Source organism: Arvicanthis niloticus, chromosome 3 (assembly GCF_011762505.2).
Source record: "Arvicanthis niloticus isolate mArvNil1 chromosome 3, mArvNil1.pat.X, whole genome shotgun sequence".
NCBI lineage: Eukaryota > Metazoa > Chordata > Mammalia > Rodentia > Muridae > Arvicanthis > Arvicanthis niloticus.
Genome location: NC_047660.1, coordinates 73,536,857 through 73,555,466, shown reverse-complemented (window position 1 = coordinate 73,555,466; position 18,610 = coordinate 73,536,857). Strand labels below are relative to the sequence as shown.

Sequence of the window (18,610 nt, the reverse complement as noted above, 5' to 3'; positions counted from 1 at the left end):
CTATGTTTAACTTTTTAAGGATTTATGTTGGGATGTTGACAGGGATTGCCCTGTGTGTAGGTTACTCTGGGCAGCGTTGACATCTTAGCAACACTAAATCTTCCCTTCCTAACCTGAACTTGGGGTAGCTTCCCATTTATTCATGTTTTCTTTAATTTCTTTTGTCTTTTTCTTTTCCTTTTTTTGGGGGGGTGGGGTGGGGCGGTTTTTAGGTTTGGGAGACAGGGTTTCTCTTTGTAGCCCTGGTTGTCCTGAAACTCACTCTGTAGAGCAGGCTGGCCTCAAACTCACAGAGATCTGCCTGCCTCTGCCTCCCAAATGCTGGGATTAAAGACATGAGCTACCAGACCTGAATAATTTCTTTAAGCCATGTTTGTACACGAATCATCCTTTTTCTTGGATTTATTGATAATTGTGTATACTTGCCATCTCAAGATTATGATAGCAATTATTACCTATGGCTGATGCAATAAAGAGATTCTTTAGTTCCTAAGGTATTGGTTGAGTTTAGAAATAAATCTCTTGAGGATTTGATTTTTTAAGTGATGTCAGCAATTATATACTCAAAGCTAAAACAGTACTTTAGGATCTGGGTCCTGTGTAAGCAAAAGAAAAATGGTATTTTTGGCTTTCATAGAAAGTATGATACCTATGGAACATTTTCTGTGTTATATGCACAAAAAGTAGGGTGTAGTATTGCAATAACCCTGTCCCTCCCAATATTGTGTGTATCTAGAGGTTAGTTCGGGAGCCCCAGAACCTGGAAAACTGGCTGGATTATGGTGCTTTCTGCCTCCTCACTGAAGACAACATCAAAGCCCAAGAGTGTTTCCGGAAAGCCCTTTCTCTGAATGAGAGTCATATTCACAGGTAGAAGAGAAGGAGAGATGGGTGAGATGCAGCAGATAAGCTGCAACTCCAGCTTGTCTTTGATCCATTGGAGCAACACGGGACCAGACTGCTAACTGAGTGGGTCTCTTCTCAGCTTGTTGCTGTGTGGTGTCCTGGCTGTCTTGTTGGAGAACTATGAGCAAGCAGAAATTTTCTTTGAAGATGCTACATGCTTGGAACCTACCAATGTTATTGCCTGGACTTTACTCGGTATGCTGTTTCCCTGTGACGTGGATGTGGGTGTGGGATGGGGAAACCCCGTTGCTAGATTCCCTTCCCCCCTATTTACTCTAATGACTGAGGATGTGATTTTTAAACTTGAATAAAACATACGTGGCAGAGAGAAATAAAATGTACCCATTCTTCATCTATGATGGTGGGAGTCAGCCCTTATCTCAGCTTCTTTATTTCTTCAGGATTGTTCTATGAAATTCAGAATAATGATATTCGAATGGAAATGGCATTTCATGAGGCCTTCAAACAGCTTCAGGCACGAACCCTCCAAACGAAGCTGAAGAGCTCTGCGACCATAGAGAACAATGAAGAAGGAGTGAAAGTAGAGCCCAGTTTTGGCCCTTGGGGAGTCACACAGGAGTCTTCCACAGCCATCAAATCAGAGGGCCTATCAGGTGGGAGCAGTCCACGGAGATGGGGAAGTGGCCATTGAAAATTTAATTACCCTAAGGGATAGGACCTGGAACAAAGCAGGCACCAGTCAGTATTTGTTGAACAGATACTGACACTTTTAGCTATTTCAGCAATATCGGGAGAAATACCTCATTTATTAATAACTCATCACCTGGGATCTGGTCTGAAGTGTCTGTTGACACTGATTTTCATATCATATAGAATTTACTCCCTCCATCAATATTCCTTAAAAACAAGTACTGTTCTGAATACATTAAAATGTGGCTCTTCTCTCCTTTTCTCCCCACCATGTAATTTTTAAGTGCATGTATTCATCCAACCTGTTTTCCCTCCCCCGATCTCTATTCCTGTATATTAAAGATTTCAGGGGGATTTTTTATTGTATAAGTATATATAAGAGTGTGTGGCTCATCAGTTTGTGCATCACATGCAGCAGGCCTCCACAGAGTTCAGATGCCCCGGAACTGGATTACAGACCACTGGTTGCTGACAGATGTAGGTGCCAGGAATTAAACTTGGGTCCTCTGCAAGAGTAGGAAGTGGTCACAATCACTGAGCCTTCTCCCCAGCTGCTTTCCATGTATTTTAGGAAATCAGTCACTCTGATATGTTTTTTAATATATGTCTTTGCTTGTGTATTTCTTGCACATGCATGCATTGTTATTCTGTAGACATACAAATGTTGAGGTTGCCTGAGAAATGTTCAATTGAAATGTCATAAGCTGCACACATGTGAGGTCACGTTAGTAAGTTGAGAGAACACAATGGAGACGATGCCATGTTCGGGCCCCCTCGTGATGCCTTCCATCTGCCCCTAGGTAAGGTAACCACTGATCTGTGCTCACTATGGAGGAATTTGCATTTTAAAAATTTAAAGTTGCATCTATTGTTTGTTTCACTTGGGTCGGAAGGCATATGTGCACTGGCACTCATGTGGTGGTCAGAGGATAGCCTTGGGGAGTCAGGGCTCTGTCCTAACACCATGTGGGCTCCCAGGATAGAACTCAGGCCTTTAGGCTTGTGTCAGGCACGTTTACCTGCTGAGCCATATAAACAGCCCAAATTTGTTGGTTTTTAAGTTTTAGAATTCTAGAAATAGTCTAGACTGTGTTTAGAGTTAAATGGTATGTGCTTTTTTGGTCTGATTTTTTTTTTTAACCAAGCATAATTATCTTGAGATTTATCCACGGTGTGCTGATTGTACCAGCTATCTATCTATGCTGCCACACTACACCCTAGTATAGAGAAAGCACCCTATGCTTATCTCTGTTCACCTGTTGCTTCGTGTTTGGTTGTTTTCATGTTGGGACTATTAAGTTTAAGCTACTGAAGACATTAGGTCCAGATTTTCGCATGGGTAGACTCATTTTTTTCTCCTGTAAACACCTAGGAATTTACCAGCTGAGACTATGGATTATTAGTGGGATGGTTTTTATTTTCTAAATATTTTGAGGTTTCTCCACATATCTTTGCTTTTTATTTATAACATAATCTCATGTGGCTAGAAATTACATTTTCTCTAAGTGGAATCCTTCAAAAATATTGAAACTTGTTCTAAGGGCCAGCAGAGTCTGTCCTGATAAATGTCCTTGACAAGTGCAGTGCTCTGCAGATGTCAGTGGGGTGCTGTGGCCAGAGTACTTCAGTTCTATATCCACTGTAGTTCTTTATCTTTGAAGTTTAGGAATATTTTTGAAGATAGGTGGGTTAGTTAGGGCTTCCATTGCTGTGAAGATACACTACAACCACAGCAACTCTTATAAAGAAAAACATTTAATTGAGAGTGGCTTACAGTTCAGAGGTTTAGTCCATTATTGTCATGACAGGAAGCATGGCAGTTTGCAGGCAGGCATGGCACTGGAGAAGGAGCCGAGAGTTCTACATCTGGATCAACAGGCAGCAGGAAGAGACTGTGTGCCACACAGCCTGGCTTGAGTATCTGAGACCTCAGCACCCACCCCAGTGACGCACTTTCTCCAACAAGGTCACACCCCCTAAGAGTGCCACTTCTTATAGTCTTATGGGGGCCATTTTTATTCAAACCACCACAACAGGGTTTCACTTAGTAACACAGGCTAGTCTTGAACTTGCCATGTATCTCAAGCTAGCTTTGAATTTACTATCATTCAGCTTGGGGCTCCCAAGTGCTGGGATTACAGGCATGCCTAGCTGTAGTTTAGTTTTATAATCTTTCTCTTCTTTGTGTAATATTTTCTTCAATTAACTTTATAATTGTCTCACATTTGGATCTTTAAGGAATTGAGTTTAAAATATTCTGCTATGAGGGCATTGCCTTTTTTTTTTTTTTTTTTTTTTTTTTTTTTTTTTTTTTTGCTCTGGATAGGGATATAGTTTTCTCAGCAGTCTCTTCCAACCCCGTTATTTCCTCTGTGAGGTGAGGAATAACATTCCTAAACCCTGACATTGTCATTCTGTCAGACCTGTCAAGGGTAAACACATAGACAAGGAAGCCTTGCATCCATGTCTTCTATGGCTATGGTTTTGGGCAATGACTTAATAACTGGCATGTCTGTTTCTCTCGTGTGACTGTTTGGCTTGACTATGTGTGGACCTTTATTTCTCTGTATGAATTTTATAGTGAATTTATTTAGTGAATCTTCAAAATGTAGTTATCATTTTTATTTGGACTGTATTAAAATTACAGATTAGCTGAGGGATAATTAACATTTTCATGTTAGTGCATTCTGTCCTGTGTGGCAACGACACCCTCCACTGAGCAAGTTTTCCTCTTACTCTTTTAGTAACATTTTAACATTTTATCTAATGAGGCCCTGTTTAGTAAACAAAACTTCTAGTCATTTCTAGGTTTCAGATAATTTTTATTGGACTTGGAAGCCTTTCCCCCCCTTTTTTTCCACTCTAATAAATTAATTATTTTTGTTGTTTCTTAAAATTTTGACTATGAGCTGGATGTGGTGTCCCACACTTTTAATCACAGGAGTCAGAGGCAGGTGGATCTCTGAGGCCACGAGGCCAGCCTGGTCTACAGAGCAAATCCCAGGGCAGCCAGAGCTACACAAAGAAACCCTGTTTTGAAAAAAACCAACAAACCAATGAACCAACCAACCAAACATATATATGATTGATAGCACCCACAATAGACATAGTTTTATCTTCTTCCCTCCCAATGCTCATCCCACAATATTGTTTTTAAATGTTTTATCTTATTTTTAATTATGTGTGTACCTGTGTCTGGGTCAGGGGTCCACATGACTTCAGGGGCTTGTGGAGGGATCTGATCCCCAAGACATTCTAGGCAACCGGGAGCCATCTGATGTGGCGCTGGGAACCAAGCTCAGGTCCACTTGGAGTTTGTGACCCAAGCCCCTGTGCCACTTCTCCACCCCCACATTATCTTTCTATTCCCTCCAATATTGTCACAATTTCCCCTGTCTCTTTAAATTGTCATCTTTTGTTATGTTGCAGTTTCTGGTGTAATCCCTCAGCTTTCATCTCATATGTGTCTGAAGTTACTGGGTTTTTGGTTTTGTTTTGTTCTTCTTCTAAGAAATTGCCAAGAGGTTTTCCTTTGTTGTTATTTAGGGATAAGACCCAGGAGCTCACACCTGCTGAGTCCTCGACTCACCATGGATCTGCATTCTCAACCCCAAGGTTCTTTTTGTTGTTTTACTTTTTATTGTTTGCATCATGGTTCTTTCGTTTCTTTGATGTGGTCTCTTTTTCCCTCTTTTCAAAGTGGGAAGTGCCTTATGGGGGCATATTTCTCTCTTTCTCCTTTACCTCCCAATTCCTGTCTTCACACATCGGATACATTCAGTTCCATTGTCTGCTTGTGATGTCACTATGCCTGCGGGGGAAAGACGAAGGACTCAAAGGGATGGAGGTGTTTTGTGCTTGTCACTCACGATGCCCACCTTCTAGCCTGCTCCCTCGGTGTTTACTGTTACTCATGATGCCCACCCTCTAGCCTGCTCCCTCAGTGTTTACGGGATGTCTGTCTTATCATTTGTGCATCTTCTCTCCTATAACCTTTCAATGCCAGAAAAAAGCTCCTTTTTATCAAAATCTAATCTGTTTAGGACCAAACACTGCTTTGTCCAGTCTAGACGAGTTTTTGGAAGAATCGCCTAAGGCGCAGTCTGAATCACAAGAGCCAATAATCACTGTACAGCCTCGGGAGTCTTCCCTTGCTCAGAAATCATCCAATGTGCTATTAAAGGAGCTGACAACAAAGAAGGGTGAGTAGAATACAAGATTTACCCTGGAAAGAGGGATGCAAACCAACTAGGAGAGCATGAAGACTCTTAGGACTATGGGTATGGAGATCCTGAAGTGCTTGAAGTTGCACTGACCACACTTCCTATTAGTCTAGGATCTGAATTCTAGACCCCGTGTTGGGACTCTTCTGATAAGTATAGATTCTAATTTTGTTCACACAAGTAGCTAACAGAACTGAAAATTTCCAATGAGTCTTCATTTTCAGAATATCTATACATTGTGTTTCAAACCCAAGGAGGTCTAAATACTTCTTTAAATTAATTGGTTAAGTGTGTGGGTAGGGTGGGGTGATGGAGGTCAGAGCTCAGGTCTTTACTGACTGCTTCATCTCCAGGCCCTTTTGAATAGTTTCCGAAGCCCTTTCATGTGGTCTTGATTTGCCTTAGAACCCCCAGTGCCTCTGGCTCCATGGCCTTTGAGACCACTTTCCAGATCATAACTAGAAATGGTCTACTGCTTTCCAGGTTCTGGTTTTTTATCTCATCTGAGATCAGAATCTTCTCCCTACCTTATCAATATAACTGGACCTCTGGCGTTTCTTATTTGCATCTGGTCTTCTATCCTGTTGATCTATTTCCAGAAACATCAAAATGTCAAGATTCATCAGCCTTTTTCTCTCCTACCCATTACGACACTCCCCAGCCTCCTGTCACAATCTTCATGGAAACCATTCGATTCTTGATGAAGGTCAATGCTGTACAGGTCAGAATGTTTGGGAACTGGGACACAGACTGAGGATTTCAGGGAACAGTGTACTCTATCCACAACAGTGTCCTGTGAACTTAAATCTGTGTGCAGCAGAAACCAAGCCTACGTTTCTGGTGCTGGGCTGAGCTCGGGACCTCCTCCATGTTAAGCACATGCTCCACCACTGAGTTCATCGCTAACCCCTCAAATCTTCTCTTCAGGGCGTTTCTTACCAAATGCCAGAACTATCCAAACACCGATCACCCTCTGCAGTGCTATCAGCAGCCCTCACTGAGAAGTTTGCTCCCTGCAGAAGGCCAGCAGAACAAAGTCAGACTCTGTGACTGCAGCCTGACTTCTTTCTTGTTTAGAATAGTTTCGCATTCACTTATTTCTGAGGAGGCACATGTGTGTAAGGTCAAAGGACAACTTGCATAAGTCAGCCTTCTCCTCCCACCATGTGGGTTCTGGGGATCAAACTCAGGTCATTTGGCTTGGCAGCAAGTGCCTTTACCCACTGAGCCATCTTGTCAGCCCCTGAGCCTTTTCTTTTAGGACTTTATGAGTGTGGGATTCATAAGCATGTGATTATACCCCTTCCCCCTACAATGTCCTGACCAACTGAAAACAGATACACAGTGGCATGTGAGAAGGGGTTAAAATATTAAATGATTTTAATAGTAAAAATAGTCTATAGGTTATAGGTATGGCAAGATGGCTTAGTGGGTAAAGGGGCTTGCCACCAAATCTGATGACTTGAGTTTGATTCCTGGAATCCATATGGTGGAAGAAGAGAACTAACTCTTGTGTAAGTTATTCTCTCACCTCCATATGCACAATGTGGTATCTGTGTGCCCCAACTCCTGTTATCCCTACAAACATACATACACATACAAACACAAATAAACATAAAATGTTTTGAACTGGGCTAGAGAATATGACTGTTTTCAAATATACTGACACGTATTTTCACAGGCAGAGCATCTGGGTATCAGTCTTGTTCCCAGAAAAGAAGTCTATCCAATAATCACGTGCCCACATGGGGTACCATGAGCAAGTCGTGGGAGGAAGGGGGACCTGGTGGAGTTGACTCTGATCCTGTAAACATGTACCTCACTTGAGGGCACGCAATCTCAAGAATTATGAACTGGGTGGGATTGGACCACATTAGACATGAACCCTTCCCAGCAGGAACAATCTTTCTCTTCAGTGAATAAATGCAGCTCCCTGGTCAGTGCCAGGAGTCGGGTAGAGAGAACAAGTGCATCTTGCCTGGGTAGTTTCCTGGGAAGGTGTGCATAAAGCTTCTGAATTTCAGGCTAAGACTAGAATGGATGGCAAAGCCTGGGAGGGTCACAGGCACATGTGATGGCACCAGATTGGCAGGTCCTTTGAGGGGGCTAAAGAGCCCCAAGTGCATTAGTAAACATAAATGTTTAGTGCTATGGCAAAAGCAGCAGTTTGTGTTTGTGAAATCCGAAGTCTTAGCATGTTAGAGAGGTGGGTTTTGTTTCATTATGAGTTTCCTTAAGATGTCAACTGTCTGGAAATGTTACTTCACGTGTAAGCAGGGAGGTTGATGAAGTGCCTTTGCCTGCACCTCCTCCGAAGTGCACTCTGAATCTCAGTCTCATGGCCACAAGGCCTGTGCTGCATTGGAAACGTTGGTGTTTGCTGTCTGATTGTTTGTGGCTTCCCTCGTCCCTGTACCCCTGCAGATGGTCATTCTACCCTATAAGATGTCCTTCACTGTTTCCCATCAGAGCCACACTCCCTCCACCCTAAAAGCTACTCAACTAATGCACTACAGTCATTCTTATGTTCTTTTTTTATTTAAACAATTATTTTGTGCTGGGTGGTGGTGGCACACGCCTTTAATCCCAGTACTTGGGAGGCAGAGGCAGGCGGATTTCTGAGTTTGAGGCCAGCCTGGTCTACCGAGTAAGTTCTAGGACAGCCAAGGCTATACAGAGAAACCTTGTCTCAAAAAACCAAAAAATAAAAAAAAACAATTATTTTGTTTTAATTCTATTTATTTTTTTTATTGGATATTTTATTTACATTTCAGGTTTTATCCCTTTACCCCATTCCTCCCCCCACCCCCTGCTCAGGAACCTCCTATCCCATCCCCCCTCATCCTGCTTCTATGAGGATGTGCCCCCACCTATCCCTCCACTCCCACCTCCCCACCCTCGAATTCCCCCAACTGGGTGTCAAGCCTTCATGGGACCAAGGATCTCCTCTCCCACCTATGCTGACAAGGCCATCCTCTCCTCCATATACAGCTGGAGTCATGGGTCCCTCCCTATGTGCTCCCAGGCTGGTGGTTTAGACCCTGGGAGTTCTGGTTGGTTGATATTGTTGCTCTCCTCATGGGGCTGCAAACCCTTTCAGCAACTTCAGACTCTTCTCTCTGACTTCTCCACTGGGAACCCCTTGGTCAGATCAATGGTTAGCTGTGAGCATCTGCCTCTGTATATGTCAGGCTCTGGTAGACCTCTAAGGAGACAGCTATAACAGGCACTTGTCAGCATGCACTTCCTGACATCCACATCAGCTTCTACCTTTGGTGACTGCACATGGGATGGATACCTAGGTGGAATGGTCTCCAGACGGCCCCTCCTTTAGTTTCTGTCCCACACTTTGTATTTTGTTACTCCTCTAAGAAGAACTGAAGCACCCACACTTTGGTCTTCCTTCTTCATGAGCTTCATATGGTCTGTGAGTTGAATCTTGGGTATTTCAAGCTTCTTATCAGTGAGTGAATACCATGTGTGTTCTTTTGTAATTGGGTTACCTCACTCAGGATGATATTTTCTAGTTCCATCCATTTACCTAAGACTTTCTCAAATTCATTGTTTTTAATAGCTGAGTAGTGGTGAGCATAGCTGCCTTCCATCCTTATGTTCTTTACCGCTGGGTTTCCTTGCAGTTTGTGCACAGAGTGCTGGCCCATGAGCTGCTGTGTCCCCAAGGAGGACCCAGTTGTGAGTATTACCTGGTTCTGGCCCAGACACACCTTCTCAGGAAAGACTTTGCCAAGACAGAGGAGTACCTGCAGCAAGCAGCGCAGATGGACTACCTGGTACTGAGTTTCCCAGAGAAAGCCTTTGAATGGGAAAAAGAAGGGGTGAACCCTCTATGCTGGACCAGAGATGAAAGCGGGACGCAGTAGTGTGTGTCTCAGCTGCTTGGGAGAATGAGCCCTGGAGCTGGAGGTCAGCATGGGCAGCGTGATACTCTGTCTGGAAACAGAGTAGTGGTGCCACACCACAGGGGGACCTCTGTCATGTGTGGGTAATATTTATGTGTGTATTTGGTCTCTGTAAGTAATCATGAGTTCTACAGAAGGTAAAGAACAGATAGGCGGTTGTTTAGCAGGAGTTGCTCATTATTTCAAGTCTCTAGACCTTTCTTTGCTCCTAATAGCATCATGCTGATTATACTTGAGTAATTTGTCTTACTATGCACCCCAAAGACAAAATGGCTTTTGAGAAGTGCAAGAATGAGACCATGTCCAGGACCTTACCCACCCACGTGACTAAGACAGTCCTTCCTCTCTGTATGCATGCTCTTAAGGAAAAATGCACTCATCTAGATTTAAATGTTTAACAAAGTTCATTAGGGACTTAAAAACCACATCACCCTGTGTGTTCTTTGTCTGCTTCCTCAGAACCCCAATGTCTGGGGTGTGAAGGGCCATCTCTACTTCCTGAGTGGAAACCATGCTGAGGCCAAAGAATGTTATGAGCGAACTATTAGTTTTGTAGTTGATGCTTCTGAGATGCACTTCATCTTCCTACGCCTGGGACACATCTACCTGGAAGAGAAAGAGGTAAGGGAGAGAGAAGGTATTGATCTATAGTCCAGGCCCTGTCCGTGGCTCCAGAGCAAAGTAGCTCAACGCTGCCACCTACAGTAACCTGAAGAGCTCCCGGCCTCACTCTGCTTGTCAGAGACCTTCTCTTTGTAAAACCACATCCATGATTAACTACACTGCAGAAAAAAATTCAGGACAGGTCAGGATGAAGCAGAGTTAGGGAGTTTGTTAAATAGAAACACAGAATAGCACGTCCTTTAGTTAAATGTGAGTTGGGAAGGAGAGAGAAAAACTGACTTAAGAGTAGTGCACATCCCAAATAGGGATGGCCTTCTTCAGAGAGCATTCTGGATGTCCTTACAATATCCACATGTATGAGTCTAGGCTGTCAGTTTTTGTTTTTTAAAGCTTTAATGATTAAGCAAGTTTTTGAAAATCAGGCGTTCAAATTGTAAGTGAACATTCTGAGTTGTGGGGCTGGAGCGGTGGCTCAGCGGTTAAGTGGTTAACACATGCTCTGCACGCATCTATGCAGAACCTTTTGCAGAGGAACCTGGTTTAGATCCCAGCACTTACATAAAAGCTCTCAAACACCTACCAAGGGATTCTGATTTCCATAGGCTCCTGCATGCACATGGCACACAGACATATTCAGGCACACACAAACATGCACATAAAATTAAATATTTTTAAAATACGACCTGGCTCATTAAACTTGAAGAGTTTCCTTTTTGTGGCTTGAGAGAAGGCTCAGTGGTTGAGAGTGTATACTACTCTTCCAGAGGACCCAGGTTTAGATCCCAGCACCCACATCAGGCAGCTCACAAGCACCTGTAACTCCAACTTCAAGGGATCTGAGTTCATCTTGAGGTACCCCTGGGTATCAGCACATACATGGCATATGCTCATATATGTAAATGAACAGTTTTAGAAGAAATCTTTAGCCAAGCAAAGGTGGCACACACACTTTTAATCCCACCACTTGGGACACAGAGGCAGGAGGATCTCTGTGAGTTCAAGTCCAACCTGATCTACAGATCCAGAATAGCCAGGACTATAGAGAGAAACCAGGTCTCAACAAATGAAACAAACAAAGAAACAAATGAACAAAAAACAACAACAAAAAACAGTAGCAGCATCCAAAGAGTGCATTTCCTGCACCCACACCAGGCAGCTCTAAACCGCCCGGAACTCCAGTTGCAGGGGATCTTACATCCCAGCCCGCACAGGCCTCGCTCTCACACAAGCAGACACACAGACATGTGACTAAAAATAAGACAAATCTTTTTTAAAAAAGGATTTCCTTTTGTAAATGATATTGACAAGGCTTCATGGGGAGCATCTTTTGGGTTTGGGGATGAGAGAGGAGTGGCCATGCAGTTAAACTAAAGCCCCTCCCAGTGCTAAGGAAACACCACCTCCTGTTTTTAGCACCCTTGCTGGTCTCTAAGGAGATAAGTGCTATCTCTGTGGGTGGTTCCAATTTTAGCAGCAGAGTTGAAGCTTCTGACTTCCAGACAGATTCCGGGACAGGGACGTTTCTTTCCTTCCCCATGTTTCCTTGACTTTTCCTGCTTCATTGCCATCCTAAAAAGGGCTACATGATCATGCCACCTTTATACCAAAGGCAGAGCCATTTTCTCAGCATCAGGGACCCAGTAATAACAGTCTGTTATTGACCAGGTTGGAAAAAAATGGTAACTTAGTATAAGACTGTCCTTGAACTTCTGGACTCAACTCTTAGAAGCTGGGCAGCTAGAAATGTAGGCATTGCATCTGGATAAAAGTTTGATTTTTAAATTTCTCTAAATATCTCCCGCAGCACTGTTAAGACTTTTCTGCTAGGGGAACAGGTTCCCAGAGGGACCAGAGACTCTGTGTCTGCCATCCTCACCACATGGTGCCACTTTTAAGTGAAAAGATGTAGTCCATACAGTCTAGACAGAATTCAAATAACCACTGTGCTTGCCCAAAATGTCCTGTATGAGTTCTGAATCCTTGGATCTGTTCCCAGGTGAAACTCGACCTTCCCCAACTCCCCTCATCTGCTTGCAACAGCTCCTTTAAAGTATTCATGAAAATATTATCCAAGGACTCACTTAATTTCAGATTATTCTGGAACAAAACTGTCAAGAAGCTCATGTTTACCTTAGCAACACAGTGTTTGAAGCTTATTGCTACTTTCTTTTGCCAGTATGAGAACGCAAAGAGAACGTACATGCAAGCCTGTAAGAGATCGCCTTCATGCCTCACTTGGCTAGGACTAGGAATTGCCTGTTACCGGGTAAGAGAGCAGAGGCAGAAACCTGGCCCCGGCCCAATGGTCCTCCAAGTGGATTGTGGGATTTTGTGGTGATGGTGTGATGGCAGTCGGCTCTAATGAAAAAAAACAAACAAACAAACAAAAAAAACTGTCTTTCAAAATTGTTCATAAACGGAAGCCTGGACTAGGAGACTAAAAATATTCTTGGGAAACAAAAAAAAGCTTACGAAAACCTAGCCTGAGAAATTTGAGACTTAGAGAAACAGAAGTGAGCTCCCAGGGCCACACAAACAGTTGTAGTGTCAATGTTTTTCTTTTAGCTTTTTAAAAAAATTATTCTTATCAAGGACAATTTGAAAATGTCCTTAGTTGTAAAGAGAAGAAAATGCCTCCCCTATCACCGTCACCCTCATTTGGCAGACATTAACTTTAGGTCCTCATTGTCTTCATCTTTGCCTTTCCCTCTGGAGCCTTTCAAGTCAAATGTTAGACACGACATATCTCATCTGAAAATCCCTTAACATGTTCAAACTTGAATCCAATTCCTGTCTTGCCTAGTACCAAAGATGGAGTTCTCACATACCCAGGGTGGTCTCAAACTCACTAGATAACCAAAGGTGACATTGAACTCCCGATCTTTTCCCTTACCTAACAAAACTGGGATTACAGACACAGGATTTTCTACCTAAGCCATGATGTTATTGATAATCTGTCATGTTCACAGAGTCCCTGCCTGAGGCTGGGGATACCACTTTCACAACTGTAAACATGCCTTTGAGCCTATCATTCAGGAGGCAGAAGCAGGTGGTTCTCTATGAAGCCAAGGCCAGTCTGGTCTATACAGCTAGTTCCAGGCCAGGCAGGGTTGCAGTGAGACTCTGTCTCAAGAAAATAAAACAAAAGGTTGTTAAATGTGCATGTACACCATCATGCCCCATACCTTTATAACTCTTGACCTTGTACCTCTGATAAACTCTAATCCCTCACGGTCCATTTAGTGATGTTTCTTCTCTGAGGCTATTATTCTTCAGTTTTAGGGTAGATGTGATATTATTTCTCTTTGTCTCACCTCTAGATGATAAGTGTACTTTTACTATAGAAATGTTTATTTTGTAGAACTGTTTATGTATTTGATTTTTGATTAGAGTTGTTTACATATCTACCAGTGCAGTGAGGACTCTGAGGGCAGGGGCTGTATATGTACATACATACTTTTGTTCTCAGCATCAAGTATATTGCTGAGCAGAGAACACATCTTCAGCAAATGTATGTTGACTGAATACAGTGTCAGCAAGACCTAAAGTGCAAGGCAAAACACAGACATGGTTGGGAGGCTGTGCTTCATCTTTTCACGGCCTTAGAAACTCACTGTTCTTTTAAAACAGAAAACAAAATCGTGGCTCATAAATATAATATCAATGTCTGAATCAGCTGAGGAAGGAAGATAGTTTCAAGTTCAAGGCCAGCCTGAAATACATGACTTTCAAGCCAATCCTGTGAGTTTCACTAACAGGAAGACCCAGACTCTTAAATAATTAAAAAAAAAATCAAACAAAAAATTAGAGGAGAGATATATACCTATCATATATCCATCCACAAATAATATCTATTAATAGTTATATAATTATATAGAACATATAAAATATATGCTACATATGAATTAAGAGACACTGGTGAATTTTGAAGTTTTGTTTTGAAAGCACTGGTATAGGTCATGGACATCTATTGGCTGAATAGCAGATTCATCTAAGCTGACTCTTGTTGTATTTTATATAAAAGAGGCCAGGATATGTTTTGTAGCGGCACAGTATGGTGAGGTGGGAGAGGGTGCCTCTGCAGTCCCATGCTGAGGCATCCCTTCCCTCTGAGGGACCAGCCACACAATAGTACAGAATAGAATAGAGTTTATTTAGGTCATGGGAAGGGGAGTTTAGAAGGGAGCAGAGACAGAGAAAGAGAGGGATGGGGAGGAGAGAGATAAGAGAGGAGGGAAGGCTGGGCCAGGAACACATGGGGGGGGGGAGGGAGTGGGAAGAAAGGAAGGAAGGAAGGGGTCTGAGAGAGAAGAGATTGAGAGAGAGAAAGAGATTGAGAATGAGGAAGGGGCCAAAAGGGGGAACCCCTTTAACAGTAAACCAGGCATACCTGGCTATTGCCAAGTAACTGTGGGGTGGAACCTAGAAGAAATGCTAACAACTCTAGTTGGCTGGAAACCACTTTGGACTGTATCTCCTAACCCTCCCTTTTTGCCAAGCTGGAGGAGCTCACTGAAGCTGAGGATGCTCTGTCTGAAGCCAATGCGCTGAATAACTGCAACGCCGAAGTGTGGGCCTATCTGGCCCTCGTCTGCCTGAAAGTGAGTGTTTCTTATTGTCCCTTCACAAAGCCCTCTCCGGGGATCAGGTGAAGGCCCAACTAAGAAAGGTAAGCTGGCTGTTAACAGGTAACTGAAGTTTAAGGCGCTCCAGATTTGTCATTGTACTTACTGATGACAAAGGACACGCACAGTCCCGGGGCAGTCCCTCCTCAAGAAGACTGAGCTTAGTAATCACCTATTCACACTTGTTCTGTGAACAATGTGCTGTGCTTCTTTCAGGTTGGCCGACAACTGGAAGCTGAGCAGGCTTACAAGTACACAATAAAGGTATGAGACAGACAATTGCCATTCTGAGAGTGTACGGACTGTGAGAGCGCTCAGTGCTTTCCACCCACAGAACCAGTACATTCTAATTCTTTATGAGAGCTTCTAGGGTGTTGAGAATATAGGAAAGGAAAAAAAGAGAGACTATGGGAAAGGCCCATCCCACTCCCGCAAATCTGGAGCCTCACGAATCCTAGGGCTCTTCAAAGCCACATGGTATGTTGGACATGACTTCTTCCCTGCCTTGTTTCTGCAGCTGAAACTGAAAGACCAGGCTCTGCTTGAAGAAATCCACAGTGTACAGGAAATGGTTGGCTTTGGAAATCCATCTTTCTGACAGCCTTACAAGTGGTTAATATGGAACCCCAAGCATCTTTCCTTCCCAAATTGTCACCAGATGAAACCTGCCCATTCCCCGCGTCCCTTTAGTTGTTGGCTATTAATTAGATCACATTAAAAAAAATAGAAATTTATCGAGTTTCTGGAGTCGTATTGTAGCACATAATTTATATGCTCGTATGTAATCATATAACTAATTAATAGACATTATTTGTGGGTAGCTATATGGCATAATGGTGTGACTATTACAATTTCTGATGAAAGCTTATCTGATCAGCCTGGAGGTGATCCCCTGGAGGTGCACAACGCCAAGGTTCCGGACAAGCTTTAGTTACTGGGGCTTGGGAATTAAGGCAACTTCTTCAAAGGTGGCCCTAGAATACAGCTGTGCTGTGTCACTGGGTAAGAGAACAGAGGCTATTCCGGAGGCATGAGAACTGTCGCAAGATGGACGTGCCTCCAGGGAACTTAGCATCTCGGTGGACAAGCCGGGCTGACTCCCCACCGCCGCAGGACCTAAAGACCGTCAGCAGCCCACGCCTACAGACACACCCCTGCCGCAGCAGCCAACGAACAGTCGCCGGCGTCTTGACGCACTCCCGTACGCATTGGAAGAGAAAGCGGAAGGGGCGGGCCGATTGGCCGGCTGCTTCCGCAGATAGCTTTCCGGCTTTAGAGTGTTGTTGTTGTCGCGGCGTGTGTCCGCTTGGCCACTTGGGGGCGCTCTTCCAGGCTTCTGGCTCCGTGGAGCCGGTCTGTGCAAGGGGGATAGCCGAAGAGCCGCTTACCGGAGCACTATGGTCCACCTTAGTGAGTGCGCGGGGCTTGCGGGCGGTGCGGGCTGCGGCGACCCGGGCTAGGCGCGGCCACACTGCCTTCCAGTGGAACTGCTTCTCAGTCCGTTCTGCTTTTGGCGATGGTCTCACTGTGTAACTCTGGCTGGCCTGGAACTCGCAGTATAAAGACAGGCTGGCTTCGAACTCCTTCCTAGACAACCGTTTGCCTCTGCCTTCCAAATGTGCTGTGATTAGAGGCGTGCGTCACCATGCTCAGCCTCTCTCAGTTTTTTTTTTTTTTTTTTTTTTTTTTTTAAACCGCAAATCGTAGAAATCGTTTTGCAGATGAGGTATGACAAGGTCACAGCTTAGTAAGTGGTGTTAGGATCCGAGAATTTGGGAAACAATCCACTATGAAAACCAAGTTCGAACCAGCAAAAGTTTCTTTATTCAAAAAGATGATATTTAAGGGAGATGGCTGGGTTCGGGATCCAAACCGTGTCACTGGGGGACAAGACAAGGCAACCTTTTAAAACATAAAAAACAAGGCCTGCGGTGGGGCGTGGGGGTATTGTGGTCTAAGTTCCTATGGGACACTTTGGGCCAGAAGCTATTTCTGGGAATTCGGCTGTTTTTTAGACTTTAACTTAGCACAAAATGGAGACTGTATACAAGATGGAGTCTCTGAAGATAAAGTAGCCCCCAACATCGGCAAGTCTGTGTTACTTGAATTTAGAAAAAAAGGAGGTATGTCCCGTCTGAAGTGGTTAAGAGGAGTTTCACAAACAAGATTGTATCTAAGTTGGATGGAGGACAGCATAGATCAGAAGTGAGGACATTGCAGTAGAGGGAGGAGTTGTGCCTTTACCTTATATGATCTATTTTGAGTCTTATGTTTTTGCGTCTAACCAGCTGTTTCTCTACAGCAACCGTTTTCTGCAAAGCCTACCACGGGGGCCACCTAACCATACGCCTTGCTTTGGGTGGCTGCACCAACCGGCCTTTTTACCGCATTGTGGCTGCTCACAACAAGTGTCCCAGGGATGGCCGATTTGTGGAGCAGTTGGGCTCCTATGATCCACTGCCCAATAGTCACGGAGAAAAACTAGTTGCTCTCAACCTGGACCGGATCCGGCATTGGATTGGCTGTGGGGCTCACCTCTCTAAGCCTATGGAGAAACTCCTAGGTAAACTATCTCTGAGCTTAGATAATTTAAGAGATTTTATAGTGTGGTCAACTCTGGGATAATGAAAAAGAAGACTGGTTTTTATTCCATCCTCATTGCAATAGACAGGACTGGGAGGTGAAGTGATGTAACTGTCCTTTTCAAATCTGGAGACCCCTTTTGTGGTCTCCTTTAGAAGACTCCAAGTGACTGGGTTTTTGTGCAAAAAAATGGAACAAATGTGACTTGGGTGCCTGTCAGTTTATCTATCTATCTATCTATCTATCTATCTATCTATCCATCCGTCCGTCCATCTGTCCACCCATCTATCTGTGAGAAGGGTGTTAGGAAGTAGACAGTGAGCTTGCCAAGCCAGGAGCCTATTTCTTGTCTATGCTGTGGATCAGGTGCTGGGTCTCAGTTCTGGGAAGCACATTCTTGGAAGCATTGGCACGTGCAACATTATAATGGAAATCTTGTTGCTTTTAGGTCTTTCTGGCTTTTTCCCCCTGCATCCAATGATGATCACCCATGCTGAGAGACTCCGGAGGAAGAGAGCACGAGAGGCCCTCTTAGCATCTCAGAAAGCAGACTCGGAGCCCGAAGAGACAGAAGCAAGCTGACTGAGTGAACATGGCTGTGGCCGCAAGGTCAAGAGCCTGTACAACTTGTGCATAGCATTTTGTGTTGGGTTTGAGGATCAATAAATGGAGTTTTCTAAGTCATGATCTTCTGGCATAGCCTGAGCAAGGGGTCAGAGAGGTTTGTTTTTGTCTGATGTTAGAAAAGACAAAAAGACAGGGTTTCGCTCTGCATCCTTGGCTGGTGTGGAGTTTGTTTTGTGTGGTATATAGACCAGCCTGACTTTGAACTTGTAGCTCTCCTCTTGCCCCTGTCTCCTGAGTTCTGGGATTACAGGTAGAGCTTCTGTACCTGGCCCAAATGTTTCCTTAATCACTTGGGATCAATCACCTTGTTTATTATTGTCTGTGTTAATGGGGATTTATATTGTTTCTTTGACACATGAGCTCAGGTTTACAAAGACTGGATGTAAAGTTTGCTTTGGGGCTTTAATAGCCTTACCTATTTTTTTTGTTGTTGTTGTTGTTTTTGTTTTGT

At 43.8% G+C, this 18,610-nt stretch overlaps 2 protein-coding genes across 8 annotated transcripts in view; both read left to right on the top strand.

Annotated features, from left to right (window-relative positions):
* Cfap70 (cilia and flagella associated protein 70) overlaps window positions 1–15,683 on the top strand; it is a 56,407-nt gene extending 40,724 nt beyond the window's left edge. For 3 of the 7 annotated variants that reach the window (XM_076931203.1, XM_034499182.2, XM_076931200.1), the window contains 12 exons: window positions 737–870; window positions 986–1,101; window positions 1,308–1,520; window positions 5,104–5,172; window positions 5,601–5,759; window positions 6,380–6,501; window positions 9,419–9,571; window positions 10,160–10,321; window positions 12,501–12,590; window positions 14,824–14,925; window positions 15,166–15,213; window positions 15,467–15,683. In XM_076931203.1, coding sequence (XP_076787318.1) covers window positions 737–870; window positions 986–1,101; window positions 1,308–1,520; window positions 5,104–5,172; window positions 5,601–5,759; window positions 6,380–6,501; window positions 9,419–9,571; window positions 10,160–10,321; window positions 12,501–12,590; window positions 14,824–14,925; window positions 15,166–15,213; window positions 15,467–15,547 — 1,449 coding nt within the window. In that variant the 3' untranslated portion in view covers window positions 15,548–15,683. Of the gene's footprint in view, window positions 1–736; window positions 871–985; window positions 1,102–1,307; window positions 1,521–5,103; window positions 5,173–5,600; window positions 5,760–6,379; window positions 6,502–9,418; window positions 9,705–10,159; window positions 10,322–12,500; window positions 12,591–14,823; window positions 14,926–15,165; window positions 15,214–15,466 lie in introns of those variants that run through there. The other 4 variants (XM_076931202.1, XM_076931201.1, XM_076931205.1 and 1 more) reach the window with 4 other exon arrangements.
* Window positions 15,684–16,150: 467 nt separating this feature from the next.
* Window positions 16,151–18,216, top strand: Mrps16 (mitochondrial ribosomal protein S16). The gene is made up of 3 exons (XM_034499153.2): window positions 16,151–16,359; window positions 17,252–17,512; window positions 17,981–18,216. The coding sequence occupies exons 1-3, from the start codon at window positions 16,347–16,349 to the stop codon at window positions 18,112–18,114; spliced, it is 408 nt and encodes a 135-aa protein (XP_034355044.1). The 5' UTR covers window positions 16,151–16,346; the 3' UTR covers window positions 18,115–18,216.
* Window positions 18,217–18,610: the final 394 nt, after the last annotated feature.